The sequence below is a fragment of the Anopheles maculipalpis genome, chromosome 3RL (genome assembly GCF_943734695.1).
Source record: "Anopheles maculipalpis chromosome 3RL, idAnoMacuDA_375_x, whole genome shotgun sequence".
Classification (NCBI taxonomy): Eukaryota; Metazoa; Arthropoda; class Insecta; order Diptera; family Culicidae; genus Anopheles; species Anopheles maculipalpis.
The window spans coordinates 82,279,006-82,299,355 of NC_064872.1; the positions used below are offsets into that span (position 1 = coordinate 82,279,006).

Below are 20,350 nucleotides of genomic sequence, written 5' to 3' on the forward strand. Positions count from 1 at the left end.
TTGTGTAGCTGTAACTAATTAAAACGGTTGATTGAATAAATGAATTTAATAAATAACTAAATTTAAAACTGAAAAAAAAAATCAAAATCAACAACGAACCTAACAGAAGCGCCACCTGCAAGCAATGTTTGGTACTAGCATCGTTCCCTGATTGTGAGCAAAGGCTGCATGCAAGCGACGGCTTGTATGGAAAATGACCTCGCTATCAAGCTCCTGGAATGAAAAGTTATTTGCATGGTGGTAATTTTTACACATTCACTTGCTTTTCTTTAATAATTGTAAGAAACACTAACAAGGTGCTTATAAATTTCAATGGAGCCGCACTTTGATAAGATTTCTTGGCTCTACTCTATTTTATCGATAGCTGAATAGTAAGCCATCCAAATGAAGAGGCGGTTCGGACGAGTTTCGATACACGTGCCTGTTGTATATCGTCGTGCGAAAAACATTTATAATTTGAAACGTACTTTGAAATATGGCATTTAAATGCTATGGATAAAGCGGGTTTTCGACGTATAATCTTTATAAAGAACAAAGATTTTTGTTTGACGAAGGCGACTGTCGTAATGAAATACACATGTTCCCACTATTTAGCTGAAACGACAGATTTCCGAGATAAATTTATTAGACCCTACCTTGTCTGAAACCCGGTTTGTTTGAACTATACGAACCTGAAGATCAAATAATCATCATAAGTGACGGGTTAACTCAAAGATGAAAAATGTGTACAGCTTTTCTTTAATCTTATTGTAATGGTTTACTGCTGTAAACTTTAGGAAAATGGACTGCGGTCAATATAATTTGAACATTAAAAAATACTACTTATCTAGAACTATCTATTTTTATTTATTATTTCCATGATGTCTCGCTCTATTCCTTGCGTATTCTATTTTATTATTCTCCTGTCAGAACAGTTATCGTATCGTTACTGTTACCATATCGTAGAGACACGTCGAAATCGAAATATAATATCTAATGTACAATTTCTTTCAACTCACGTAAGTTGTTTCTTCGATTTCTGTTGAACCATCGAGAGGTAGAATCGTCTATAACCAGGTTCAGAATTACCGCCCAACAGCTGAGTTTTCTTGCATATTTAAGCCCAACTTACTGCCAAGGGAAAGGTCAAACCAGGCATTAATTTTCCTCCAATACTAGTTTTTTTTTTATTTCTTCTCCTCACAATTGCTGCTGTTCCAAGTTCAAGTGACATACAACATGGTACAGAGGCAAGAAAAACAGTTTATCATGCACCGTTCCGAGACGTCCGAACCGAGTAGCTTACCTTCCCCGTTCCAGCTTCCATGACAGTTCCAAGTGCGGTAACAATTCAGTGACCTGATTTTTATGCAAATCATCAATTAATAATTAATATGCAAACTTCCGAGTCAGTGTGGGAGACCAGGTACGAGCCATCGCGATTTGTTACCGCGAAATTTACCACGCAAACGAGGCAGTTTTCTTTCGGTTTGAACGCCACCAACTACAGAGAACCAACAAGACAAGCATGATCAAGTTTCAGGTTAAAACATGTCAGTTTTTTGTTTATTTTCCTCCCTTTTTTTCCGCTACCATCTCACCGACCGTCACGGAATTGCAGTTTGGAATCGAAGTTTTCTGCATCCTCTTTCGGTACGATACTTCAGTAATAAATATATACAAAATGCTGGTACAGCATTGGTCACCGAACGGAACGGGCCCCGGACGGACGGACCTGCCCTATGCGTTGCGGTTTGCGATTTGCAAAGACCGGCTTTAGGAGTGTTGGAGGGTTAAGCTTGGGAGTTGTTGGGTCTGTGTGTTGCTTGCTTGTAAAATGGGCTAAACATACAGTACAATTAAACTTTAATTCGTATCTAACATATTACACTGTAAAACTGGGTGCCATTTTTACGGTTGGATTGCTTCTTCCCGCATTTTTTTGTTGATTCCATTCTACACATCGAAGCGCTCGATCAACAGTTGACATAACATTCGTTCTAATTGCTAACGTGCACGATCGAATACGATCGTACTCAATCTAGATCGGAATGTGCTGGGAGAAGAGAGTTCCCCGTCGCGTTCCTCCTGCCGTGTATGATATGTACAGATTTGTTGTAATTCTGTTCGGTTTTTTGATACGTTTCGCTCGCTATCCTTCTCCTTCGTCTTTTTTCTAGTAACACTTTTCAAGGCACCAGTTACTGGTAGACAAGGATTTCCCGATTCATTGTTTAAAACACCAATTAGATAGCAAAAAATAAGGACCTATGGCTAGTGACTTGCCTTCTCGTTTATCTCTTCTTCCATTTCCTACACATGTCTCTCAACGTTTTCTCAACTCCAATTAAAGCACCTCAAAGTTTTAGCTTTAGCCAATTCTTCTCGTTGGACATCTCGAAATCTCGTACGCAGAGCTCTGTCTCTTTAACTCTCCTTAAACTACGAAAGCTTCCCCAGCATTGTATGAAATCCAACTAACACAACCAGTCTGTTCTATTCAAACCTCGCGGATGCTGCACACCGTTGAGATCAATTTCGGTTACTTGATGTTACTAAGCTCGCTAAGTGTTTCGATTTTGTGTTTGGTCCATACGACACTCTCGGTGGCAGTTCTCTCGCGATCGAGATTGTCTGTGAAGTTTGCGAACAGGAGACACGGCCTGGGCAGAGTTGCAGCCGAATATTGATATGTTTTTGCTCCCCGTTGTGTTGCCAATTGTTGGTAGTTGGGGTTGGGGGTTTATCGAAGAGCTAACAGCAGTTGACAAGGTACACTCCCAGCACAGCAACCAAAAGGGTAGTAATACTGAGCTTGATGCCGGTGATGGTGGAACCTCCTCCATTTCCACTATAGCTGTCCGGTTCGGGCCGATCGTCCGTATCTGCTGCGTTGTTGTAATGCACGCGTTTTTTTTTTTTTTTTGGAGGGATGAAACAGGTAGAAGAAATAGTAGAAGAAAAAGATAACAACACATTGCTTCAGGTTTCAGCTTCGGCGCCAATCACACGGCAAAGGTGCTCCACTACGGCGTGCATAGGGACGCTCGCAACAGCCGCGAATCGGTAATTTGTGTAAAGGTTTCTTGTGTACACAGTTTCTTAAGAAAGTAACAGAAAAGCACAACTAGCACTGTGGGAGTAATGTGTAGCAAATGAATAAAAAAACACAACAACAAAAGTACAAAACGCATCTGTACGGTTCTAACTAAGAGATAAAGAATTGGATTTTGATTCTGTACTGGCATACGGTTACGGAAGTAACGTTTCAATGATTCAATTTCTGCAGCACAATACGCATAAATGTCACTTTTGGAGGAAGAGTTTAGTAGTAGTAGTAGTACCAATTCACTAAAATTGTCTGCAGTGAGAAATCTGTCGCTAGTACGCTTACAACACTAACAAAACGCTTACACGCACGGGCAAATTGACAGCGAGCTGTGAGTGAGTGTTCCTAATTGCACGCGCAACACGTTTGGCACATTGGGTTTGAGCCGCGGTTAGCTCCGAAGCATCCTCGGTCTGATCCTCGGACACTGTTTGTATTGCTCCGGACTCTAATAATGCTTGCTGCTACGCTAAACAACTAACAGGCGGGACGTTCTGTATTTTGTAGTGTATAGTTGTGAATATTTGATTGAACACAGCTTGCTGTCACACTGATTCGCGGTTCCAGTCGATTCATGGCTGGTGATCTTCATGCTGATCGTTGATAGCGCAAACAAAGCGCAAACGATCCCGTATCGCAACATAAGAGTAACAATTATTGTGGGTAAAGAAGGGTAACGAAATTATAACATTATTTGCATGTAAGAAAAAGAAAAGAAGAAACAAAACAAATCAGTGAAGGCATATGATTAAGTAGGTGGCATCGCTATTGCTCGTGGCGTACTACGGTGGCCATTACTACTGATACCCAAATGCGGTGTGCGATATACGTGCAATGTGGAAGGGCCTGTTCGACCCATTGTTGTTGACTACGTTCGTGCGACAGCGGCTTTGAAGGACCGATAAAGCGTGCATTTTTGTTTACGGCAAACGTGCAAGTTTTGATGCCTTGTTCAAATTTCGATTTGAAGAAGCGTATCCAATGTTCTTATAAGCTAGAAACCCGTGCGTGCAAAATATACTAATATGGTGCAACATATTTTCCAACTAAACTACTTTCCTACAGCTAACTATCTAACGTGCCAAGCGTGGTGAACTTCAGCATGATTTCTTACTGAAAAATGAAACCAATTTCGTTTCTTTGGAGTTTTCGCAGACAAATGGCGAAAATATATCAGATGTCCAATTTATCCGAGTCGTGAACATGTTTGGGGCCAATAAATCAATATTGATCAACCTCTCGCAGCTCCGTAATTCGCGTCTAAGCCACCGTTAAGTGTGACAATTTCGTTAGTTCATGCACTATTGAACACCCGCGCAATGGTTAGTTTAGTAGTGAGAGAGGATAGTTAAGTAATACACCTTTTAAGGAGAGAAAGAGAGAGAGAAAACCCCCGGCAAGAAATGTGCAATTTAATTTATAATAAAAACATTATGCTACTGAAGCAGCTGCTCGAGCAACCGAAAAGATGTAAACTATGTGCATCGTACCATGCCCAAAAAACGGTTTCTACTGTGCATTCTACCACAGCGTACTATCCCGTGCCGTATACTGCGTTGGTGTTGTCAACTCCGTTCCAAGATAATGCTCAATAAGCTACTCTAGCTACTTCAAAATTTGGGTGCGTGTGCTAAGTGCTATGGAATACTAGCTATCACACTACATTTGGCTCGGATACCGGGTTGGTCCGGTTGGGAAGATTTCCCAACCCCTGTGCTTTGGTCCAACCGGTGGTATTGGATGTGAAACCGACCTGCTTTGGTTGTAACAGTTTAGTGTGGAATGGAGGAGAGTTTCCAGGCAGAGATGCAATCGGAGTTTTTGCAATTTTTTTTTGTTTTCTTCTTCTTTAGAATGGCACAGGGCAAGACAAAATTGTACAAGTATTAGATACAGATTTGGAAGAATGTTTATAATTTAGTTTGTTAGACACAAAATGATTCACATGTCGGACGAAAGTGACGCAATTATTCTGGTACTGGGTAATAAATGCATTTGAAGAAACGACTGTTATAATGAGCTCGTTGTTGTTAGAACACATTTACGGATACAGCATGAAAGAAGCGCATTGTGCGCAAAGATGCCATAGATCTCGAGGCATCTTTATCTGTTAGTTTCATTAATCGGACGTTTGTTAATGCTCCAGTAATGATCGGGGTTAAACCGTTACTCGACACGATCCCGAGACTGATCGCAGATAAGCATTCAATGTGGCAGGATGGTAGTGGTAAGTTAGGATACAGAGCAGTAAAGACAAACCTTAGCGAAAGATAGCACTCAAAGTTCGCTACAAACAGAAGTACACAGGGTGGAAGTATAGAGCAATAGAAGATATGAGCGGATGCAGTAGAAAGGAAACAGGCCGCGCGTTGTGTCCGGCCTTTGCGGACGATTTACAGACCGTTGCGACTGTACGGTTGATAGTCATCGGTAGCTACAAGATAACGACAGAGCACAGAACACAGACAAGGCATTAGACAAAACCGCTAATCACAAACCGTAACACTAGAAGCGCAGCAGTAGGACAAGGAATACGGATGCTACGGATTTTAGATGTTTTTTGCGAAGTTTAACAAACATAAACACATAGCGACATTAACGCGAGGAGTATTAAGTAATAGCTTTCTCATGAAACCACACCACACACGAGGGAGTCAACATACTCCCACCAAAGCGGAGGCACAAACGTGACACGACATCTCGGCCCTGAAGGCGGACTAAGCTAACCAGCTACTTGGCATTCGGCACACACACCAATGAACTAGCGAACACGATTACGAATAATAAAACAACGGTGAAGAACGCGTACAAGAACGATGAAATTGAGCCGAGTACGACGACCTTGGTAGCTGTCAAAAATCTGACAGGCTCAACGATCATGACCTCGAGGGAGACAGTTGCCTTTGGTTCGGAAGGGTAGATGTGGAACAGGACAGTATAGAGGGGAGGAAAGAAAGGAATAGGGAACGTGTGTACCGAAGGTATGGTCGGTTTCACTTACCGGCATCCAGAATCAAATTGGTGATATCGTCGGGATGTTCGTCAGATTTTTGCAATCGTACATTACCTAGCGTATTGAAGGTCGACGGTGTGTTCTTGCAGCCGTACCACCAGTGTGCCGTCGGTCGCGGGAACGGTGGATCGGACTGGTCAACCTGGAAATGGTGAGCAGCAGTGTTGGTATTAGCGATTCCGTACGGCACACCGTCATTGATCGTTTCGCGGTCTCTCCGACGCTTGTGATCGGGAATACTAAGTACCGCGGCCTAATCTTACCGTGAACGTTCTATCGTTAAACCGATAGTACTTGTCGTCCTTGAAGAAGTAGGTGTACCCGTTCGTGTACTGTAGCGCCGCATCGATACTGTTCGGCACACCTTCCCAGTTCGAGATGGGTTTTGGGTAGGTGGACTTAACCGGTGGTCGCTTCAGTGGATCGAACCGCCAGAATTTGCTACCCTTGTAGAAGTAGATCTTTCCGTTGCCACCCCACACCATCGCCGCATCGAGATGGTCCGGAACGCCGGTGAAACCTTCGCTAATTTCTTTCGGATAGTCACCATCGACCTGTCGACCCTGGTACCGCCAGTACTTGGTGCCCTGGAAGAAGTAAGTCTTGCCATTTTTATACGTGAACGCAGCATCGATGTTGCCTACAAGAAGAAGACGGTTTTTGTCTGTTAGGAAAGAATTTTGAGATAAATATTGAAGAACCGTGTAGGAAATACATGCCCGGAAGTCCTGGCCATCCGTCGGCAATCTTTTTCGGGTATCCCTCAGCGACCGCATTTTCCGTCAGCTTGTAGTACTTATCGCCCTTGAAGGCGTATGTACTGCCATCGGCAGTGTTAAATATGGCGTCGATCTTCGGAGACGTGCACAGCTCCGAATCCAGCTCTGTCGGTGTCTTTGGTCTAGGGGTTCTCGTAGGAGCGATACCTCCACCACCGCTACCACCACTTCCTCCACCGTTTCTGGTCTTTGTTCCGTAGAGAGTTTGGATGCCCTACAGAGATGAATCATTCAGAAATCACGCAGCTGCCACCACTAACGCTAGTATGTAAAGGCTCCTAAGCTCACCTGAATATCATCCGAATCCAATCGGAATACGGGATCGTATCCACGATAGAATGGTGCCATCAATGCCGATCTCACATCCGAATGACTAAGACCTAGCGAATGACCAAACTCGTGTGCTGCAACCTGGAACAGGTTAGTGCCGCGTGGCTTATCAATGGTCCACTGTTCCGCATCGTCAAAGTGAGCATCGCCACCATACACCGGGAAGTAGGCGTGAGCCAAGGTACCACCCGGACCGTCGAACGGATCACCATCACCGTGCTCATTCTCCTCGAACCGAATGTCGATGTGTACGGCACCAGTTTTCTTTGGCGTGAAGCGTAGATCCGTATATTCGCTCCAAACGCTGAATGCCTTCGCTATCTCCTTATCTACTGCTGTCCGTTCCAGCCGCTTCGGGTACTTGGATATCCGGTAGGTGAGATCCTTCACCTTCCAGCGGCTACCCTGCAGGGCGTACCGCTTGGAGCGTGTATCTGACCCGAAGCCCACCTTATCCTTCACACCACACCGTGGCAGTGACATTAGCTGCATCGTTTCGCCATCCAGCTCGCCGGTAACGTTCAGTCCGGCAAAGCTCTGGAACTCCATGATGGCTTTCTCCCACGTGTCCTGATCGAGAAGGTTCCCACTAGTTGGGTTCCGATATTTGGGGCTTAAATACCCAAATTGTGAGAGGTAGAGCTGTGAGGAGAGAAGAAGCAAAGAAAGGATAATATTAGTGTTGAATTTTGAGCAATTGTCAGCGGCTCTCCTCCGACCGGAAATGCCTGGGTGCAGCTCAGTAAAACAACAATCCAGCAGATACTCATCTTAAAGACTAACGTGCGCCTGGCAAGCGCTCGGTCGAGTGTAATCTGCTCCATACGTAAGGCTCACGTGGTAGTGTAATGCCCTCCTGCTTCACCACCTAATGGGTCATTATTCTGACCAGTGTCGCAGATTAGCGATTCTAGACAGGCACCGCATGCAAAAGAATATCGCTATTTACTTGCAAGAAATATGAGCGTGAAATTTGCAAGAAGCTTAAGCCCATCTTTCCGTGCACGTTGCACCGTACTTATCCCCATCGAGACGTCCGAAATGTACGAACAACAACAACTGCCACCACCGGTGATCGTGGATGCACAATCTGATCGATCGTCAATTAATATTTATGATACAACATTCCGCGCACGAACTGTCTGACCGGACGAGTTGACACACGTACCAGAAGAAACCATTTTTCATAAATCTCGGCGATTCCTCACATGGAGGTGTAATATTTATTGCAATCTACCAAGAATTGCATCCAAAACTATTGGTCTTCCAAGGGCGAAAGGTCAAAACTTTGGCCACTGAATCGGAGGGGAGCGAATCATTTGCATGGTATCAATATTCGCATACAATTTGTCAGCTGTCAGCAATGCTGCGGGCCACTTTGGCCGCACTCTAATCGCGATAATGAACCTTCTACCACGGAGGCTGGGGGATGAGTACCTTGCCTTAATTAGCCAAGCTTGTAATGTGAAGCGTGACATTGCTTCCTCGGCGCTGGATTACGCGCGGGGCAGATGTAATTGCTTGTAATCGTACTTTTTTCTCCCATTCTCCCGCTGTAACTGAATGGATCCGATTGCTTACATGGCGGCGTTGATGGAGATCGTAACGTTCCATGTTGACTTTGTGTGCACAAACAACAACAGAAGTGGCGTCACCAACCCACGAGATTTTTGTTCCGATTTTTTCTTATATTTTCTACGATACATAAGAATGGTGATAAGCAGTTTTGGTTTGAGATTAAAATGTGCCAAGATTTATTTAATGCCGCAGTCATTCTTTGCCTCTTGGACACGGTAGAAGGAATTCCATGTAACTCCAAAAATCAGGAAAAGATGAAAATATAGACAAGTTTTTTCTGTTTATTACATTAGATCAAACAGACTTCATATTTAAATTGCAACAGCAGCAGTTAGGATGTTTATGATAGCAGAAGAAGATTGCTTTAAACGTTTCACCAAAGTCTTTAAAGTTCACCGGGAATTCCGGAATTAAAAACAAAACTGAACTGAAATGCCAATTCCGCATAGCATCGCCTATCCGCCAGTAACAGTAATGTTTCTTTTTCCTTCATTTCTGGCCTTCCCTGGTGCAATGACTGAACCAAATCACCAACAACCGATTACAAGAGGCCCATCGGGATGCTTTCTTGTACCCCGACATTAGCTCCGATCCGGTCAAGGATTAAGGGTTTGTAGTTTTCTGCTTCCTTTTGTTACGTTTCCGATAAGCGTGGTCCATTGGCTGATAGTCAACTGGAGCTATAAGGTCACGGTCCGTATGCAGGCGTATACGTGTATAAATCAGCAGCAATTGAATCAAAATGGTAATTAGAACAACTCGCCCCCCGCCCTGGGTTGAGTTAGCGAATCGTCTACATGCATGCCGAAATGCGCAGAGTAGTGTGGGTGATGTAAGATGTTATCAGCGATTAGAAAATGGTCGCCGGCACGTGCCGGTTGCAAGGCCAGACTGTGCTTGCCCGACAGAGGAATCCTCCTAGGTGGTAATTTTCGATCGATCGGTTCGTTACTCCAAAGTGAGTGGAAGTCATAAATAGTAGACGCTGTGAATACGTTAAGCTGAAGTCACGATCACACGACAGCCCGAGCGAGATGCCTCTAGGATGTGCATTACTCCCTGAGGAATGTTGCAATCACCGATGGGCAGCGTTTGAGGCACTTGTTCCTTTGTGTATCCAAACGACCGCAATAATGGGTTACAATTAATAAGATTTTGTTGTTTTCTTCAAATGGCGCCATCCATCGTTTCATCTTTTGTGTGCATTTAATTGCACCCCGATTATCAAGTGTTTACGTACCACGGGAGGCTCACATAATGTATCAACAGTCGCTCAAGTGCTTTAATATGCCGATTGGAAGCTGTCCGATTTCGATTTGTTTCCTCACAAGTGGAGGCATATTTAAATGGCCTAAAAACGTGTTCAAATCTGCTGTATGAACTTGGTTTGAACCACTCATCAGCCTCACCGGACGTTGCAGTGCCGGTAAACGTGCACATATGCTAGTGTGGCGATCGAAGGATGAGGCTGCTGAAGCTCCATACTGCAACCGGAACGTGCAGTACGGCTCGTGCGGAACATTTGCAGATCGAGAACGACAAGATGGGCTAAAGTGTACTTGTAATATGGCACGGTGGCAGGAAGTGAGTAATGTAAAATCGGTATGGGAATGTGAGATAAGATATTTTCGTTACTTTTATGGCGCACTCGTTGTTGGCAATTTTTGTTTTAATGAGGAGCTTTAAATAGCAAACACATTCTACGTAAGCCTCGCCGCACTGGCATGTGTGAACTGAGCTGTGCATTGCTGTCAACAGTGAGCAAATATTGTGTTTCGAATGAGTCACTGTGTTGAATGCTGACAGGAACGAGAAACAGGCATGAGGGTAAAGTAAGGTTTTAAAATTGAAATAAAATAATTGAGCAATAGTTATAGCTTTTGTTTGAACAAAGAAATGACCAAATGTCCATCATTAAATAAGAAACAAAAAGTCAGAGAGAAGAGGAGATAACAAGAGGCACCAATCGAGATAAAACTGATATTTTTCTAGCGGCTTTGCTTCTGATGGTGGCTGAATCTATTTTCAATTCTGCCTTTTCTTCCATTTTTAGACAACTGATGATTTATAATTGTCATAAATTTTTGAAAATTACAAACATGTGGAATGCAGCGTGACACCAGACGCACACACAGAAAAAAGCGCCAGAACCCGCCAAATCAGTACTTCATTTGTAATCAATAAACACATCAACGCGGAAGGTTAATCGCATCTCAGGCGTGTCCGATCGCGGTCCAGCACTTCCTACTAGCGCCCGGAACCACACGCGCCCTACCATTGCCATCGGGCGTTCGTTGGCAGTGGCGCAAGTAAATCGCGCACATACCATCCCGGTCCGCGTGTACAACAATGTGGATGGTTGTTGTGGTCCCCGTCCATCTCGCCCACCGAAACGCATCATCAAGCTGTACCGCCAATTCTACCAAGCTTCTTTTTTTTATTTCCGACCGAAGGGTGGTATCAGACTGCTGGCTGCATGAATAGTAAATCAAAGCTCATCATTCGCGAGTTAGCGGGATTGACGGGGGCTTGGGTAGGAATTAAAGGGTTGGAGCGGTAGAGGGGATGGGTTTGGATGGCAATGAAAAATCATAAGCCCACCGGCAATTCACCCGGTTGTGGAGCTTCAATCGTGTTCGGAGGATTGTGTGCATGATTCCATACTGTGAGCGTTACACTGGCAGACTGGTGGGAAGGAACGTGGCCCGAAAGATGGTGGGGAGTGTGCAAATAATGAACGACCACAATGCCACCCCCGGGTGGGAAGGAAGGGACCGATTGAATGACCTATGCTACGATGCGATTCGCCGACCAGCTCGGTTCCGAAATTGTGACACTTATTTCTACTCGATCGTTTGAGGGTCGTTCGAGGCCGCATTTGCTCGGTGGGACGATTATTATGCCACCGTCGATGCCAAACGGAGGGTTGAAGTGAACAAGCCTAACCCATGGGAAAACTGCAGATTGAATGGTGGAGTTCTTAAGACCTGTAGACCGGTAGTAAAGAACAAACAACTGCGGAAAACACACTTCGGCAGGAACGCACTGGCGGTAAAATAAATTCGGAAGAACCTTGTGGTGTTTGAAGATTAATGGGGCGACTCATTTGGACCGTAAAGTTTGCAGATGGCAATCGCTGTGTAGTTTGACACGTTTCGAGGTGAAGCGGCAAATCTAGGTGACACAAAGTTCATTCAACTACAGTGCAGCGTGTCCAGCGTGTCCCGACTATCGGCTAACGACGCGACGTAATGGCAGTCCATCCCTATCGATTTAATGGCGTCGGCCGGGGTGTTGTTTGTGGTTGTAGAGAATTGATTCGTGAAACAAACAAATCATGCATGCGGACACTAGGGGATGTTGAAGTTGCTAACGGCGCCATGCCAGTGTGAAGCGCTATGGTGCAAACCTTGCTCATAAATAGTTTTTAAAACAAAAAAGCTCTTCTAGTGCTGTATTTTGTACAAATTTCTCAATGCATTTCCTCCTTATTTTTTGCCTTATATCGGACATCCTCGATTATCAATATTATTTAGTAATTTCTTAGAAAACTACTTCGTTATTTAAGTGTTTAAATAATGTATGATAAAATATTGTCAAAATAACAAACACTGATCTTGGGTTCTGCTCAGCCTGCATTGACTAGAAGAAGACGTAAATTAAGCTGCAGGACAAAACATGTGTTCCGTCTTACAAATAATATATTTTTAATTGATATTTAAAAGCTTGAAGTCCCTCATAATTCTTTTAAAGCTACACCAATCAAGACCATCAACCGTGACAAACATGTTCTTGAATGTTTTGTGTACTTCATGCACGAAGCTTAACTATCTTTCTATCGTTTGCGATGCTTCTCCCAACAACACCCCTTCGCCGATAATCACCGAAGATTGCTCACCGATTAGGTTGCACTCTTTGTAAAGAATGAAACAAAACAAAAAAGTGCTCATCACCCACCAACAGCAGCAGTATAGCTTTGTGGCGTTTTGCTGCTAGATTATTATTTACAACCACCGCTCTTTTGCACGCGTCATCGAATCGTACACTGGTGTGTGTAGGGCAAAAATTGTACCCGGCCTGCACAATTACAATCGCAACATATCGGCACAGCAAGCTTTTGCCGAAGGTTCACGGTGGTGATGCCCTATCGGATCAGGAAGCAAACGGTAAGATTTGGGTTCGCCGTACGTGTACGATCGCTCGGCGTTAAGATGCGATGCGGTCTTATCGCGAGACTTTAAACTGGGCCAAGAATGTCACTGCGTCAATTGATGATTCTATCAGACAGAACGGAGCATTTAATGGCGGCGCAACAGCTGGATGCGATTGACCGTACCCGAGATGGGAGAAGGATGTTTTCTCCCCCCCCCCCCCCCCCCCCAGCAGACCTTGAAGTTAGCCTCTGCCGGGCAACGGTGTATCGTAAACTTCGATGCGTACAGGGAGAATTTCGAAGTACAAGTACTCCCTACCGAAGGGAGTGGATCCTTATCAGCTTAAGAGACTTCACTTTATCGCTGATGAAAGGCGTACACCTTCAACCTTCAACTTACAGCTGAAATGGTACGTTGCGCTATCGAGTAGGGTTTGCTTTTGGACATTCCGCAGAGGCACCTTGCTCTGTTGGTCTATTTTAATGCTCGGTTGAGTAATTGCCTAATGAAGTCTTGGAGGCAAAAAATGTTACTTGAAAGGCTATCGGCAATCACCAGGCTAGGAAGCGATAGGTGAAATGACAAAATCACTACCTTGGTAGATCAGTTGATCAATAAATAGGGTTCTAAAAGACATCGCCTAAGCACACCGGCCGGAAGAACATTCCGTGTACAATTAATTATATAACGCCAATGCATCGATTGACCTTTGTTCATCTTGACGCAACGGAAGGGTGGCACTTGCATCTAAACGTCGTCGTCGGTTGACGGTGATTCGTTTTGTATCACCTGTTAATGGACATTTAGCGGCATGGATTGGATGGCTTGTATGTTGCAGTTCTGTATCAAACACCCTCTCGACGCCCTCGCGGGTGTTTTGTGTCACGCGGAGTCGTGCGGGTAGCAATTCATTAAGCGTTAATTGAATGGACGAGTTAAAGATCAAACCCATAAACGCTACGCTGAACTTTACTGAACTGGCAACAATGCGCTTGGATGATGGAGTGTTTTTTTTTCTGTTCGTGTTACAACCCCTAGCCACCATATAGGTGGAGATGATCGTTTCAATGCACTACTCAAGCCGATGCCCTACAACCCGAACGATAGAGTATGTGCGTGTGTGATCGGTGGAAGTCGGTACCTCTATTCTAAGAAAAGCTGTTGAATCACATGCAACTGTAAGAGATTCGAGCTCGATTTGTCATCCACTAGCCTTTGGGGGGCGTGTTCGTTGCGTGGGTTTGCTTAACTTTCCCGACGTTGAGAAGTGGCCAGATGGCATCTGGAAAGATTTGAATGATCGTTTCTAGTAGTGCTTTAATTAGCAACATTTATAGCCCTCAATGATCAGAATGAGTAATAGTGCTTTGTGTTTGATTCCGCATGTAGCCAATAATCTTCCGAATATTAACTCATTAGAAATTAAAAAACTCTCTTCCAAGAGCCTCGGAACTAGGAGCGAAAAACCAAAATCACGAAGTGCTTAATTTGATGGCATGAGTATCACTTATGATCGGAACACTTCTACGCTTCTACGTTCATATCGAGTAGGAAGTGCAAACACCACCCGAAAAACTGCTGATTGAACCATCATCATCTACCTCGCCATGAACGATGTTCGATTGCTTATTGTTTGTTTCTGTTCGCTGCACGCTGCCGATTACTAACGCCAACTTCCAGGAAAGTCCACTCACTTTACGACCAAAGCGCAAAAGCGATTAACCCGCGTCGAACAGTCACGCCGTGGTGCCAGGCTTGGAAGAAGCTATCTTGTGCACGAAACGCAAGCGCACCAAGCCGGTTTGATTTTATTCGCGGTGTCCGTGACTCATCGGAGAAGCCTTGCCGGTTTTGAGTGCCGGTGACGTCACAGCCAAACGAACGCACGCTGTATGCTTCGAGCAGGGGAGGTTTAGGGTGAATCTTTGAAATATTATTAAGGCCCTGGATAGGAAGATTAAACGCTTTGTGCGTGTGAGTTGTGTTGTTTTTTTTTTGTGGATGATAATTTCGGTACGTTAAGGCGCAATAAAACGGTCTAGAGGAATGTCAATACTACACAACTTCTTCGAAAGTAAGTAAAGTGGTCGAGCCACGTGGGATGAGTGACGTTGCTTCCGCCATATTACTGTGTGTCGATCGAACATTGTGTCCGATTTACATACGGGAAGGGTGGCGCTGTAAGTCCCTCGGCATAGAAATGACTGCATAAGGAGTTCCTGCCTAAAGTATCCTGCCCAAAGTCACGCAACGTGTACCGGAAAAAAAAGGGGTGGCAAAAACCACAAGCTGGCTGGTCGATATGATGTGGTCGTGAACGGTGCTGGACACATGACGGTAAGCATTCTGATTAACGTACAAACACACAACAACAACACAATACGGACAAGGAATATAATTAACGGGGCAGCATTTTGAACTTCCAAAATCCAAAAAAACCAGCACGTTGGCTTGATGGTGGGTGCGTTGACCTAGGGTCTAGCAATTCCCCACTTGAAAAGGACATAAAGAAGGACATGAAAAAGAAATACAACGAGTGGAAGCATAAAAAGAAGCAATGCGAGGTTAACAGTCTTAGGCCACGGACGGGCGTACCACAGGGGAGGCGTACCGTTTTCTCGGTGACATTCAACGTGGCGAACTTTGGGTGAGAACGGAAAGAAAATCGATGTTGAGCTGCTGGTGCGATTGCCAGGTGAAAAGTTCAACCGGAACTAGCCGACCACGGGAAGGCTGTTTTCCAACATTCCAGCGAGGATTTCTACAAGACCAGAGCGTGTTGGTGCTAAAGCTGGCGCTAATTTATGATCGGTTCGGTGCTGGTCGCGGCAAAAGGGTTACCTTTGAGAATCCGATTTATTCTGCCTGGACATACCATTCGGGCGTATATTTTTAAAACCGTTGTAAAAGGTTAATTTCAGCTCTGTCTGGCGACGGCTGGATGTGGATGGTAAAATTTAGCCTGAAAGTCTATTTTCAAAACGTACCCAAAGGTGGCTAAATGTGATGAATTCTCCATCGAAAAGCTTGACGAAAGAACTCTCACTCGGACCTACAGCTCATGGTAGTAATGCAAACCTTGAGCAAAAGGCTCATCGCAGTACGGCGTTAGTTTTGCAAGGCTTTACAAGGCAGTAGCTCCATCTAGGGCTTCAAGAATTTGGTGCATAACTCAAAAGTCTTAAAGCAATACCTGCATACACTGTCGTGCACGCTCGCTAGGAACTATTTTCGAACAATGCACATGCACGTAAAAATAGTTTACCAGGCCCGAAATGAACTTGCCAAACGGTATGTCGTGTGTTTTCCATTATTATGCCCGTAGTGACATTCCTAGATACCGTGTGCTGTTTTGTGTTGTTCGTAGTAGGAATCCAAAACCAGGTACTCAGCTGGAGAAAGTGTTCGGAAGGCTAAACGGGACCGTGCACTTGCTACAGAATATAAAGGCCCTGACGAATCTAGCACAGCCAAATGTGTCCTTTTCAATAAAATGAGCCTCCGATTGCCATTGAGTGTGGACAGTGTGGAAAGATTTACCGCGCGGTCTTAGCGGTTTGTTCATTGAGAAAATAAGCGCTGCCCTTCGCCGGACCGTCAGGAAGGCAGTTGATGTAAGTAGAAAGATGAGCTTCGTCCGATAGGCTCCTAGAATTGGCTCGGGGTGGAGGCTTACCAGTACGTGACATACATTATTAGAAACGGTTGGACAAATTGCAGGCGAATTTATGGCGGACGTGGTGCACTTAAATGAGCCAGTGCCGGTGATGGCCATCGAGGCAGAACCTTAGGGCCAGTTTGTTGTTTTATTCTGTGCTGTCTTGGCTGTCCTCAGATTAGCTAGTCAACGTGCCGTTGGTGAGTTGTAGTAATGTTCCTTCTCCGGTGTTTTATTAGCGAGCGCTTAGCTTGCCGAGTGTTATTGAGGAATAGATTTTATTGCCTTTAAAGTGAATGCTCAGAATGATATTCATTATTTCGATTCATAGTAAATGTTTTCTAGGAAACAAGTCGTTTAGGATTCAATGCTAATCTGTCTAACATGTCTAACAGACATTTTAAAGTTTAAAAAACTGTAAGAAGAAAATCATGATCATAAAATGTCTCACGTGGTCAAGGCAATTCATTCGTTAACGGTCACATTTACAATTTAATTATTTACAAGATAAATAGTACTAAATTCATAAAATTCAAGTACTATTAACTGACACAATCGTCTACAAATGATCAGCTGAATGTCTAATCATCTAATTAGATGTCAATATTGTCTCAATCGACGTCCCATCGATTCTGGTGAATGGAATCAACATACAAAAAAAGCTATCCTCTGATTATCTTTAAGCTAACAACGCTTCAACACTACCTGTCAACTAGAACAGGGGATTTTTGGATCATCCAAAACCAAAAAAAGCCCTCAAAAACCATCGTAAACGTTCGTGCCGGAGGACATTAAATATAGATTACGTGCCGGTTCCTCCGTGTGTACCTCTGGAGAGCCTCAAACACAACATGTTGCATGTGTAGTATATCAGCGGCATTAACGCAAACATTGACGCACTCCTTCCGTCATCAAACTTCCGATCCGATACCGTGTAGGCACTACACGTACGGCACATGATAAGAAACAAGTTTTGCAAGTGATCGTGTACGGTTGAGCGAACAACCGGCGACCTTGCCGATGCCTTTCGCGCAACCACCAACAGTTTGGCAAGTGACGGTCAACAGACGGCTAGATTAGGACTAACTGGACGAACCTACGCAACTTTGCGACCGGATTGTTGGATTCTCGCTCTGATATTGAGGATAACCCTTGCGAGGCACCTTGCAAACCTCACCGGGTACGTACGTACGTTGGGGACGTTTGGGTGAGGAATTTAAATGAGATTCACTCCGAGTGAGCGCAGCATTGAATTGAGCTTAATTAATAACAACTCGGGAGGTTTTTTTAAAAAGTACATCTGTCTGGCTGGCTGCAGATTGATCGTTAGCTTCGTTAGCACCCGCATCAAGAAATGCACAGCTAGCTAGTGCTGTGTTCTTGAGCGTACCCATTCCTGTACCCGAAATTGGATGACTTTTTGTTGGATCCAATTTTCTTCCCTGGCTCTGGACACTTACCTCGGCTTGTGGAGTGGTCGAAACGGGAGACGCAGTGGTCATTGCACATGCACCTACCAACACGATCGCTAACGCTCGTATCCAGTGTGCGCGAAGCATTGTGACGTCGTATCGTGGCCGCCTCTTGACCGGAGTCTGTGTGCGAAGGGAGTTGTTGTTTGGCAGGTTGGCAACTAATTGCTGTGGCAGTATAATCGCGATCGCGGAGGCCCGCTTTAGTCCAACATCTAGATTCTGTAACGATAACATGGAGAGAGAGAGAGGACTACCGTGAATGAAATGCTTGTTGCGTGTTGACCGTGAGTGCTCACAGTGCCGTGAAGGTGTTGGAAGGGAATTGGGTGGCTTTTCCCACTCGCAAACACACGCACGCAAACACCCGTAACTGTCAGATCGGCTAATGAAGTGATCAACTGGAGAAAATGTGGGCAAATCTGCTTAATTCTTGTTAATGCAAAATTTGATCTCCGGATCGATTTTCACTCCGAATCGCGTATTGACGATCGATGATGGAGGATGATGGCAGCAAAACCTTCGGAACAAAATGTATTACCCATGCAAGGTAAACCTCACCCGGCATACCAATCGGATCAGAACGTTCTACAACCAACGTGTTCACCCTCGAACTGCGCCTTCAGTGTTCGGTGCTGCTGGCCACGGTAAAATTGGAATACATTTTAGCTTCACAAACATCACACACGACACTCACGGTGCAACTAGCGAAGGCCACTTCAATACTTCGCCCCCTCCCATACAAATAGACACATACAAATAAACTGGGATGGCAATTTAAACGGGAGCAGTCGACGTAAATCTAATTGCTCCCAAACCATGACCATCGTGCGGCTCCCGTGGCGTAGAGATGTAGCGGGTTTTTACACTGATGCTTGAAATAAAAACGCTCCCCATACAGTCGGGCCGGGAAATTACTGGAAAATTGTAGCAAAATTTCCGATCCCGATTAAACACTTCCGGCTAAACGTTGCCCTCCGCACCAGAGGGATGTTCTGCTGTGTTCGAGGATGTAATGGACCCAAAACAAAACATAGTTAAAGTGCGGTTGTTGTGCTGTTTGGATTAGATCGCAGCCGCTTTATCAACACGCGTATCAACCTCCAACCATGTGGCGCAACCATGTGAGACCGCTGCCGGTGGTCAAGGTTTTTCTTCCATTCTGAACTCACCGCACCCGTCGGAAGTTGACATCGACATTCATTCGGTGGGCTGCAGCCGATCAGATAAAGCCAACGGCCCCAACGATCATCGTCTCGCTTAGCGGGTGTTTGTTGCATTAGGTCGGGTTGGATCGGTTCTTTCTAAACTTCTCGTCCACACTGACCTCGTCCTCGGTGAGGTAGATTAGTGTTGAGGGATGCGTTTTTCCCCCCAAACTTACGCTACACTACAGCTACCTTTAAAAGCAGATGTGTATGAGTGTGTCCAGCGTGTGCTAGGGCACGCAAAGCAAGCGTAACTCTTGGTGCGCTATCTTATCGTTGCCTCGAGAATGTGTAGAGCTTGCGAAATGGAAAGCCTCACCTACACGAAAATGAGTCCCGATAGGCATTCTTGCTATCTAATCTATTCTAAAGTCTGGTGGTTAGTATCGCAACTATGCAAACAGTTCGCTTTGCGAGTATGTTGTAAAGGCGCTGTCCAACAGGCACAGGCAGTTGTTTTTTGCTTTTGTGTCCCATAATAAGAGTATTGCTTTAAGAAAAAAATACTTCATTTGAAAAATAAAAATAAAACAGTCCTCTTTAATTCATATGAAGTTCAAGTTACATAGAGGGATGCGAAATGAACATTTTTTGTCGGCAATGGTTTGAATTCGAATCTTAAAACGTGTTGAAATCTTTCCACGCAGTGTGCTTAATTAAAGAAAGATCTTTCAACCATTTATTAGTGTACCACTGCCGGACCAGACACAACCGTTGGAACTTCGATTTGGTTTCGTTTGCTAACACAAGCAGTAAGGAAAAGAAAACAAAATCTCACTTCAATGCCCAGTAATGAGTTTATTTCCATAACGCACTATCCCCTAAAGGGAGTGATCTTGCCTTTGTGTATGTGTAAAGAGAGGGTAATAATAAAATCGCAGACAACTTGGGGAGGGTAAGGTGAGACAAAGAAATAACAATTAGCCACTGTCATCAACAGTGCGAGGCCTCTTGTCACTGGTCCGTCATCTACAGTGCGCAGACAGTGCAAATCTCCTTCGGCTGGCAGCTCTTAACCCCCGATGGTCGTGTGGTTTAGTGCGTTATTCCACTTGACACTCGCCGCTCCC

General features: G+C 44.6%; 2 protein-coding genes across 7 annotated transcripts in view; both read right to left on the reverse strand.

The window, feature by feature from the left end:
- Positions 1-20,350, reverse strand: part of LOC126562334 (serine protease inhibitor 2-like) — a 388,794-nt gene that overhangs the window by 49,638 nt on the left and 318,806 nt on the right. The window lies entirely within an intron of this gene.
- LOC126561852 (matrix metalloproteinase-14) lies at positions 2,731-18,655 on the reverse strand. Of its 6 annotated transcripts, none has more exons than XM_050218192.1 (7): positions 18,614-18,655; positions 18,061-18,294; positions 7,169-7,852; positions 6,821-7,094; positions 6,365-6,741; positions 6,156-6,243; positions 2,731-2,864 (listed from the first exon to the last, which is right to left on the reverse strand). In XM_050218192.1, the coding sequence occupies exons 1-7, from the start codon at positions 18,638-18,640 to the stop codon at positions 2,734-2,736; spliced, it is 1,815 nt and encodes a 604-aa protein (XP_050074149.1). In that variant the 5' UTR covers positions 18,641-18,655; the 3' UTR covers positions 2,731-2,733. The 6 variants fall into 6 exon arrangements, with proteins under 6 accessions (XP_050074149.1, XP_050074148.1, XP_050074147.1 ...); XM_050218191.1 differs by having other exon boundaries at positions 2,731-2,867; XM_050218190.1 differs by having other exon boundaries at positions 6,090-6,243.